Raw genomic sequence first — 11,082 nt, forward strand, 5'->3', positions numbered from 1 at the left:
GGTCACATTCTTGCATTTTTTAAAAGCAAAGATGTGGGGCTGGAGAGATGGCTCAGAGGTTAAGAGCAGAGCACTAACTGCTCTTCTGGAGGCCCTGAGTTCAATTCCCAGCAACCCACATGGTGGCTCACAGCCATCTGTAATGAGATCTGGCGCCCTCTTCTGGCCTGCAGGCATACATGGAGGCTGAACACTGTACATAATAAAAAAAAAAAAAGCAAAGATGTGTGGTGTGTGTGTACACAATCTGTGTGCAGTTGTAATGGTAAAAATAAAATATTGCAGGATTCCCCAAGTAGCTGCAGTGGCAGAAATGCTGCAGGTCCCCGAGCAGTGGCAGGCAGCAGGCCATGTGGTTAATAGCACTGGCTGTTCTTCCAGAGGGTCAATTCTCAGCACCCACAAGGAAGCTCACAGCTGTATGTAACTCTAGTTCTGGGGTATCTGATGCCCTCATACAGATATACATGCAGGTGAAGCACCAAGGCACATAAATAAAAATTAAAAAAATAATTTGTGTGTGACATACATGTGCTATACTGCAATGCAGATGTCAGAGGACAACTTGTAGAAGCCCATTCTCTCCTTCCATGTGAGACCTGGAAACTGAACTCGGGTCATCAGGCTTGGCAGCAACTGCGTCCCCTGCTGAACCATCTTGCTGACCCATATTGTAGCATCTGTACACCCCATACATTTGAACAGACACAACTCCCAGTGACCTTCACCCTCTGTTCCCCCCTCAAATATTCCCCCACTCTGTCCCTCCCCATCACACACCCCAGTCTCATCTCTCAGTCCTGTCCCTTCCCACGAAGCTCTTCATCCCTCCATCCCTCCCAGCCCCCTCCCCACCAAGGTGTTAGGCAAACAAAGCCCCAGAGAAGTTCTCCCTGCCTCAGTCTCCCCTTTTGACTTTCCCACAAAGGGCAGACAGAGACCAGAGCCAGGAAGTGACTTTAATGTTTGGAGCTGAGGGGTAGGATGGGGACTCCTGGGGAGAGGGACACCGGGAGAGGATGCACCAGCAGTGACCGTGAGCGGCCTGTGTCCTCTAGATCATTTGGCATCGGCGGGGGCACATAGGGTCCTTGGAATGGCAGCTCAAGCCCACTCGGCAGGGACACATGATGTTCAGGGCCCCCTTGGTCTGTGGGAGAGGGAGGATGTGAGGTAAGGGGATTATACTTCCTGGGGAGTCAGGTGAGTGTAAGCAGTGGTGGGAGATGCCCAACCTGAGGCTCCATGTCATATGACTTAGCCCAGTCTGGGCTCCTTGGTCACCTCCTCTGTCCAGGGAGTCAACAGCAGCTGGCCTGATGTCTCTTTCTAATTTATTTTACTTTATGTGTTTACATGCCTACATGTATGTTCTTTCTAATTTATTTATTTTACTTTATGTGTGTACATGCCTGCATGCATGCACACGCCTGCATGCCTGTTAGATCACCTGGAACTGGAGTTACAGACGGCTGTGAGCCACCATGTGAGTGCTGGGAAAGGAACCTTGCCCTCTGCCAGAAGTGCTCCACACTGATGAGACACGTCTCCAGTCTCCAGCCCCCACCCCCAGCCCTCCACTGGGTTCCCCTGCCCCCACTGGGTTTTTCTGTTAACATAATCTACAGTCACATAGGAAGAGGGGACCTCTATTCAGGAATTGCCTCCCTCAGATTGTCCCTGATACGGGAGGGCCCAGCCCACTGTGGGCAGCACCATCCCTAGGGAGGTGGACTTGGCATAGAAAGCTAAGCTGAGCCTGGGAGCAAGCCACTAATAAGCATTTCTTCATGGTCTCTGCTTCAGCTCCTGCCTGCCGTCCCTCAGTGATGGGCAGTGACCTGGACATAGAAGCTGTAGCGAACCCTTTCTTCTCTGAGTTGCTTTTGGTCGTGGTGTTTGTGTATCATAGAAACAGAAAGCCGACCAGGGGAGTGACTTTTCTCGTCTCTATATTATAGTGGGCAAGAGGATGTACCCAGTGCCCTCTAATAGAGATTCTCCAGGCCACACTGGGGTCCGTGGCTGCTTCCTTTAGACACTGGTAGTGGATCAGGCAGGAATATGGGGGCTGGGTCCATCTTCCCTAGGAGAGTTTGAGCCCATGGCCAGTGAGTAGGAACAAGACATTCTGTGCCTTTGGATCTTCCAGTTGACAACAGCCTGTTTGAGTGAGCCCTGTGAATGTCCCAATCACTTCAGGAGGTAGACACATTAGTCCCACTTAATGGGTAAGGAAACAAAAGGTCAGAGAGGGCCCAGGCAGGGAGCTAGGGAAACCAGGTCGTAAGTGAGGATCCCACCGGAAAGCTGAGGTCCCAGCTAGCCCTGCAGCTCTCCCAAGTGACCAGGTCATGGTGACAGGGAGATGGGCACTAAGAAAGGGTAGGTGTCTTCTGCCAGCCCCCTTACACCAGAAGGGTTAAGAAAAAGATTCTCACTCAACAAACATTTGTTGAGCATCTACTATGTGCAGTCCCCAGGCAGGCCATGAGGCTTCCCTTGTAAGCTCTCCAGCTGAGTGAGGTAGCTTGGGCTACTGCAGGAGGAGTGGGTGGTGGGGGAAGCGCATCCCAGGAGGTGGGAGCAGAGGCATGTGTTTTTGTCCTCCCCCTTCCCTGCTTGCTGGTGCCTCACCTGGGGTAAGCACGCCATGCCCATACGAGACTTGGAGGTGCAGAAGGCCCCGCTTTTTTCCAGGTCTATGAGGCAGCAGTCACTGAGGCAGTGGGTGTGGTGGACGCACCTGTCTCCATTGGCCTGCAGAGACAGCTTTGGTCACCGGCTGCTGTCTATGAAGGGACAGAGGAGATCCTGGCACTGCCCAAGAACTCAGGGGTCCAGGAAGAGAAGCCACCTCAGACACCTCCCCACAATGTACCCTCTTCCTCAAACAGAGTTTGATTGAGCAAAAGAATTAGGCTCTGGGGCTCAGCCGGTTCCCTCTGCATCCCATTTCCTGCCCACTCACCTCCATGGCTCCCAAACAATGACACTGGGAAATAGTCCCAGACCACAATCTGAATAGCTAGTGGGACTGGAGGGAGGGTGGCAAGATGGCTCAGCCAACAAAGGGGATTGCAGTGTGAGATGGGCAGCCTGGGATGACGGGCAGCCTGGGATGACGGGCAGCCTGGGATGACGGGCAGCCTGGGATGGGCAAGGGAGTAAAGATGGGAGAAGAGAATGGACTTCCCTGAGTTGTTTCTGGTCGTCATGTACATAGATGAAGAAATGAGGAAGGGAGGGAAAAAGGGAGGGAGGGAGGAAGGAAAGGAGGAAAGAAGGAAAGAAAGAAAGAAAGAAAGAAAGAAAGAAAGAAAGAAAGAAAGAAAGAAAGAAAGAGGAAGGAACTTTCAGAATTAAAAATCAAGGGGAGAAAGAGGAGGGAGAAAGACTGAATCTAGAGGAGCCCTAGGCCCTGGAGGAGGGCAGAGGAGGACCCAGAACCAGCAGTATGGAGGGGTTAGAATGTGGTAGGCCCAGTGGTGAAAGCCAATGGGGCCTGGGCCGGGGTACTGGTCTCTCGGTCCAGGAAGGTGACTGGAACTTGAACAGGCTTGTGAAGTGCACCTGAGGTCCCCTCACACCTCCAGTCAGGGCCTGGGTCTCCACTGAAGGGAGGCTGCAAGCTGTCTGCAGTCCTCAGTCCCCACCATTTGATCACAGCAGTCGGGGACACTGCTCACCTTTTTATGATCCGAGGTTTCACTGAGGCTGTGTGGCAGGATCCCGGCGAGCAGTGCCAGCGTGGTGGTTAAGGCCCGGGTGAAGGCCATGGCCGGGGAGGCTGGAGGCTCCTGAGCAGTGCTGGGAAGAAGGATCTCTGTAGGGGTGGTAGCCAGCGAGCGTGGGCCTGATGGCCTCATGGTCACAGGCCGTCCTGCTCCCAGGAGGTGGGTAAGGACCGCTGACTCTCAGCTTGGGTTGGCGGGCTCTGCAGGGGATGGAGGAAATGCTTTGAACCACCCCAGCTGTGGGTGGGACCTTGGGCCTCATATGAGCTACTTCTAAACACAGATTTTAAACTGTGAATGAAAGCTAATTTAAAATGTGACCCTGTGGGATGTGACTAAGTGGTTAGAGCACTGGCTGCTCTTGCGGAAGACCTGGTTTGGTTCTGAGCACCCACAAAGTGACTCACAACTTCATTTCTGGGGTAACATAACCTTCTCTGACCCCTGACGGCACCAGGCACACGCATGGTGCACAGACATACATGTAAGTGAAGCACTCATACACATAAAATAGATCTTTTTATTTTGTTTTTTTTGGGGGGGAGGGATTGTTTTTGATTTTCATGAGACAGGTTTCTCTATGTAGCCTTGGCTGTCCTGGAATTCGTTCTGTAGACCAAGCTAGCCTCGAACTCACAGAGATCCACCTGCATCTCCCTGCATTCGGACGGTAGAGACAGGCAGAGCAGACGTTCAAGGTCATCCTTGGTTACATAGTAAGTTTGAAGTCAGCCTGAGCTACACATTTCTAAAAAACAAAACCCAGGGAATGGGGACAACCTGTCTCACACCCACAAAGCCTGGGTCTGATCCCCAGTACCACATAAACTGAGGGGGTGGCACAAGCCTGTAGTTCCAGAGCCTGAAGCGCAAAGCCAGTCAGTCTGAGGCTAGCCTGGACTACGAGGTGTTGGGACCATTTGGAGTCCTGGCCTCCAGCTGCTCTTCCCTGCTAGAGATCTTTACTTTCCTTCTGATTTGAGTTACTAAAGGCTGTGTCAAAGTTGTTTACCAGCTCTGCTTCACGAGCACGTATTGCCTTGGCCTTGAGGATCAGAGGATAAGGTTTTCACCTGTCGGCCCACCTGACTGTTGGATATCTAAGCCTCCGTGGTGCTACTGAATAGGGGGCTTCTTACCAGTGACTTAGAGGTCTGTGTCTCTGTTTCTGTGTGTGTTTGTGTGTTTCAACATCCAGCCCCTTGCCCGAAGCTTGCGAACTGTATGGTAGCGCACAGAGCGCAGACAGGCATTGTGTGCTGCAAAGAGGGAACCTATCTCAAGAGTATTGAGTTTGAAGGGGGAGGCAGAGCTGCCAAACTCACTGGAGATGAGGACCAGAACTCTAGGAAGGAAAGGAGACAATAGCAAGCTCCTACCTAAAATGCCTAGGGCAGCCCAGGGTGCCTGCCCAGGGAGGGGAGAATGATACTTTGCTTGGCTTTAATGGGTACCTGGGGCTTGGCAGATAAAAGCAGGGCTTCCAGGTAGGGACAAATGGGCAAAGGTGAGAAATGGCAGTGTTCAAAGCTGGTGAGAAAGGCCATCTGTGTTGAGGGGTGGGTCAGCTCTAGGTGGGGTGCAGAGCAGAGAACTCAGGGGGGTTATTTTGGGAAGCTGGCTGAGGTGGCTCCTCTGGGGAAAGTTATTGATTGCAGGGCTAGAACTGGGCAAGAGACTCTACCCTGTGACCCAGATACAGGGTGAGGCTGGTTGTCCTGTCTGTGAGGACACCAGGCATCCTGAGACAGAGGCCCAGCAGCCTTGAAGGATGGCTGGCACCAACTTCCTGCCATCCCTTCCATTCCCGTACTCATCCCCGTGACAGGACAGGGACTGGGACTGGGACATACAGTGCTCTTCCATCTCCAGGACCTGCTGGTACACATCAGCTCTCAGAGGAAGCAGCCTGGAGGGAGCTACACGAGCCTACACAGCTGCTCTCCGGACCTGGCTGGGCCTTAGCCCCGGTATGTCAGCCTGGAAGACAGAGGCTGACAGTCCTACCTAGGAGCCAGGGGTGTTGTCCCATCGCCTGACACACACGCGCGCGCACACACACACACACACACACACACGCCTCCACTTCATGAGTGCTGGCACCACACATGTGCTTACCACACATGGCTTGACACCATGCCTATGGTTCAGGCAGTGCTGAGGATTAGTCCAGGGCTTGTGTCGTCCAGGACATCAGCTGAGCTACCTGCCACCGGATCTAATATTTTACATGTAAAATCCCAAAGAAACAGTTCTGTGTCTGCAGACACGTTTCTTTTTTTTTTTTTTTAAAGATTTATTTATTATGTATACAGTTTTCTGTTTGCATGTATGCCAGAAGAGGGCACCAGATCTCATTACAGATGGTTGTGAGCCACCACATGGTTACTGGGAATTGAACTCAGGACCAATGTAGACCAGCCTGGCCTCAAACTCCCCGAGATCCGCTGGCTTCTGTTGTCTGAACGCTGGGGGAAGACACAATCGGCACAGTGGGAGCTTGGGGATTAGAAGGGACCACTTGGAGTGGGAGGCATTCTCTTCTTTTGCCATTTAGGTTTTGGGGACTGAACTCAGGTCACCAATCTCGACTGCATGCACTTTTGCCCACTAAGCCTTCCCCAAGACCCCCCCCCCCCCCCCCACACACACACAGTTTTTTAGGTAGGGTCTCATATCTCACATGATTCTTATATGCTTGACCCTACCTTAATGAGCTGGCCCTAAACTCCCGATCCTCCTCCCTCTGCCTTCCAAGTGCTAGGATTGCAGGCAAGTGTCTCCACGTCCAGCTCACCACAAGAGACACTGAGACTTTGCTTTAGTTTGTTCTGAGACCGGATTCTACTTTGTAGCCCAGTCTGGCCTGGAACTCACTGTGTAGCTCAGGCTGGCCTCAAATTCATGGCAATCCTCCTGTCTCAGGCTCCCAAGTGTTGCAAATACAGGGATGACATCACATCCAGCTCTGAGGATTTGTTTTTATCTTAATCTCTGGTCTTTTTTTTTTTTTTTTTGCCAGTCATGATCCATCAGCTTGTTTCCACTGCCCCCTTGTGGGGCAGCCACGGCTCTACCACTGTACAGTCCCCTGGTTTGTCTCTGTGTAGCCCTGGCTGTCCTGGAACTCACTCTGTAGATCAGGCTGGTCTCAAACTCACAGATAGCCTGCCTCTGCCTCCCCAGTGCTGGGATTTAAGGCGTGCGCCACCACTGCTTGGCTGTCTTTAGAATCTTTAAAGAGCAAATGTGGACTGTGACTCAGTTGTTAAAACACCTGAAGTCAGATCCCCAGAATTCATGTAAATTGTCGGGGTGTGTGTGTGTGTTTCTCCTGTAAATCTAGCCCCTGGGGCAGATGCAGGATCCCTCAGTATGCTTGCTAGCAAAACTAGCCTTGCCTAGGTGCTCCGGGTTTGACTGAGACCCTGCCTTAGTGAGGAACATGGACGAGAGAGAGTGTGGCAGCCGACCTGGCACACCTGGGGAGGGGGACTTCAGATGAAGACTTGCCTCCTTCAGACTGGCCTGGGACATGTCTGTGGAGCATTTTCTTCTTTTTTTTTTTTTAAATTTATTTATTACGTATACAATATTCTGTCTGCGTGTATTCATGCAAGCCAGAAGAGGGCACCAGACTTAATTACAGATGGTTGTGAGCCACCATGTGGTTGCCGGGAATTGAACTCAGGACCTTTGGAAGAGCAGACAATGCTCTTAACCACTGAGCCATCTCTCCAGCTCCCTGGAGCATTTTCTTGATTGCTGATTGGCCTAGAAAGATGCCAGTCCCAAGGTGGGACCGAGCTGTATAAAAACCTGACCACGAGCCAAAGAACAAGCTAGAAAAAAACCATCCCATGGTTTCTGCTTTGGTTCCTGCCTTGATTTCCCTAAATGAAGGACTGTGACCTGAAAGTGGAAGCCAATTAGACCCCTTCCTCCCCTAGTTGGTTTTGGTCATGGAATTCTTAAAGAGGCGACTCCCTCCCCACTAAGATGGCCCTTAGGGCCCCAAAACAGCAGTGGATGGCTTTCCCTTCCCTAAGTCTGTCTTATTCAGTCAGTGAAAGTGAGATCAGTAGAGTCCAGCTACTGCGGGTGTGTGTGTGGTGGGGGTGGCGACACATCGCCGGGACTGCTGGGGGGCGTGTTCCTCTGAGCAGGAGAGGTCCAGCTCCATTCTGAGATCAGGTGTACCTGCTAGGGACAGTGCATTGCCATCAGGTCTGCTGACCATTCCCTCAGAGAAGGAGCGGTGTGGGTCACTGGACCCTCCCCTGAGATTCCAGCGACCTTCGTGTGCAATCCTGTCCTATTTCACGTGGCCTGGGGTGGGGGGAGGTTAGAGTATATTGGTTGGGGACAGAACTGAGTGGGGTTACATCTGTGGCTCTGAAGAAGCCACTCTCCATGCTGGGTGAAAACTTTGCAGTGGCACTGCTTTGGGGTCCCCTCATCATCCTCTTAGCACCCCAGTACCTGCAGAGGGTCCATGCGACTTTCCAGACAGCCCATGGCCTTTCTCTCTCGTCTTGACATTACTATTCCATTTGTGTGTGAGAGAGAAATGTGTGTGCACGCCTGTGGAAGCCAGGGGACAGCCTCAGGGGGTGTCCTCAAGTGCTGTGTACTTTTTAAAAAGTTGAAAGAAAATGTTTTGAGATCGAGTCTCTTCCTTGTTTGTTTGGGACTTACATGCGAACCTGGCTGGCTAGTGAGCCTCAAGACACCCCCACCCCCGCTGTTTGTGTCTCCCCAGTTCTCTGATTATGAGCTCTTCCATGACAGGGTTTTGTTTTCTCTGTATGTTTGCTTGCATGTGTGCCTGTGTGCCAGATGTGTGCCTTGTGCCATGTGGGTTTTGGGAATGGAACTCTGGTCCCCTGAAAGAGCAGCCAGTTCTCCTAACTGCTGAGCCATTTCTCCAGCTGTGTTTCCGTTGAGATTTCATTGGTTGTGGACCAACACAGACATTTCAATTCTTAACACATGTATGAAACCCTTGGGGTCAGGTGTTCCTTTTTGAACAGTTACTCAGAGATGTTCCAGCCTCAGACCTGGCAAGTTTCCCTTAAGACCTCAAACAGTCAAACGCTCAGACTCTTCATTTCTGCTGACTCACAGTTCTATGCCGCACACGGTACACGCTTCAGTTCTATGCTGGACACGGTACACGCTTCACTTCTATGCCGCACACGGTACACGCTTCAGTTCTATGCAGCACACGGTACACGCTTCACTTCTATGCCGCACACGGTACACGCTTCAGTTCTATGCCGCACACGGTACACGCTTCAGTTCTATGCCGCACACAGTACACGCTTCAGTTCTATGCAGCACACGGTACACGCTTCACTTCTATGCAGCACATGGTACACGCTTCAGTTCTATGCAGCACATGGTACACGCTTCACTTCTATGCAGCACACGGTACACGCTTCACTTCTATGCAGCACATGGTACACGCTTCAGTTTTCCATCTTTTGCAGTGCATTTTCACAGTTTTTAGAAGTGGGCTGTTGTGACCATTATCGTTACAGTCCTGACAGGGCAAGGACAGGAATGGCTTTATAAGAAATGTTCTACTGGAGACAGGAAACCTGATATAATTTAAAATATTCCGGACATGGACTGGAGAGATGGCTCAGCCATTAAAGACTAGACTCACAACCAAAAACATAGGAGTTCAGTTCCCAGCACACACGGCTGTCTCCCCAGCAGACACAATAGAGAGCGGACACTCCAGTTTGCAGCTTAGTGTGCTTTGTACTGTGGGATGTAAAACTAGCCACCCTGGAGCTGGAGAGATGGCTCAGCAGTCCAGAGCACTGGCTGCTCCTCCAAAGGACCCAGGTTCAATTCCCAGCACCCACACGGCAACTCACAACTGTAACTCCAAGATCTGACAGCCTCACACAGACACACATGCAGGCAAAACACCAATGCACATAAAATAAAAATAAATTAAGAACAAAACAAAACAAAAACTAGCCACCTCTAGGGAATGTTACTATGACTCCAGAGACCATCACAGTCTCGAAGACTCAGGATCCTGCTGTCTTCCTGTTGTACCAAACACTTAAGTAACTGTCAAATGATTTCACCTTTTTTTTTAGACAGAGTTTCTCTGTGTAACTCTGACTGTCCTGGAATTCACACTGTAGACTAGGCTAGCCTCAAATTCACAGGGATCCGCCTGCCTCTGCCTCCTGAGTGCTGGGATTAAAGGAATGTGCCACTACTGTTCAGCTATGATTTCACTTCTTAAAAAATAATTAACATGGGCTAGAGAGATGGCTCAGAGGCTAAGAGCACTGGCTGCTCTTCTAGAGGTCCTAAATTCAATTCCTGGCAACCACTTAGTGGCTCACAACCATCTGTTATGAGATTTGGGTGCCCTCTTCTGGCCTTCAGGGATACATGCAGGCATGTATACATAATGAATAAATCTTTAAAAATAATTATTAATGCCTGGTCTACAAGAGCTAGTTCCAGGACAGGCTCCAAAGCCACAGAGAAACTCTGTCTCGAAAAACAAAAAAAAAATAATAATTATTAATAACTTACACTTTAAATATGGGATGTGGTGGGGATCCCCGCCCTCCATTTTACAAATGTTTCTAGGACAACTAAAAGAATTCATTTATAAAATAGTTGATAGACCTGGTGGTGGCGCACACCTTTAATCCCAGCACTCAGGAGGCAGAGGCAGGAGGATCTCTGTAAGTTCCAGGCCAGCATGGTCTACAGAGTGAGTGCCAGGACAGCCAGGATTAACATGGAGAAATCATCTCTAAAAATCAAAAAATTATTAATAATAATAAATTAGTTGATACCTACTCGAGGGGGTGGGGCCCCTGACAACACAACGGGTTACTCACACTAGTGGTCTTGTTTCTCTGCCGCAGAGAGCGGCCCAATTCTGGTTTTGTCTGCTTTTCTGCAATCAGATCTGTAGTCCGGGTCTACCTCAGCCTGTCTGCCCCTTGCGCCCCTCATCCCTCTCATTTGCACTTTCCTATTTGATAACAACCTTTCCTGGGATCTTTTTTGGCTCTGTGTCCACCTTGGCAGGGACCCGTCTGGTCAGGAAGCCCCTGGACCACTGAGACCCTGTGTGGTTTTTTAGCATTGGTTCTGGGGATTAAACTCAGGTCCTCTGGTTTCACGTCAACAACCTGGGTTCTCCCAGTCCTCAATCTTTCCATCACCAATCAGAGCCGAGTGGACTCTTCTCTGTGTGTTCTGTGATAGACTCTCCAACATTCTGCAGAGAGAGTGAGGACCTGCCATTAGCTGGCCACACAAGGGAGCAACACCTCTTGGAAGGAGACAGTCCTTA

General features: G+C 50.7%; 1 protein-coding gene across 1 annotated transcript; it reads right to left on the minus strand.

The window, feature by feature from the left end:
• Nucleotides 1–1,054: 1,054 nt before the first annotated feature.
• On the minus strand, nucleotides 1,055–3,779 carry Clpsl2 (colipase like 2). The gene is made up of 3 exons (XM_038341139.1): nucleotides 3,690–3,779; nucleotides 2,638–2,760; nucleotides 1,055–1,150 (listed from the first exon to the last, which is right to left on the minus strand). The coding sequence occupies exons 1-3, from the start codon at nucleotides 3,777–3,779 to the stop codon at nucleotides 1,055–1,057; spliced, it is 309 nt and encodes a 102-aa protein (XP_038197067.1).
• Between the last annotated feature and the right edge of the window lie 7,303 nt (nucleotides 3,780–11,082).

The sequence above is a fragment of the Arvicola amphibius genome, chromosome 9, assembly GCF_903992535.2.
Source record: "Arvicola amphibius chromosome 9, mArvAmp1.2, whole genome shotgun sequence".
Lineage (NCBI taxonomy): Eukaryota > Metazoa > Chordata > Mammalia > Rodentia > Cricetidae > Arvicola > Arvicola amphibius.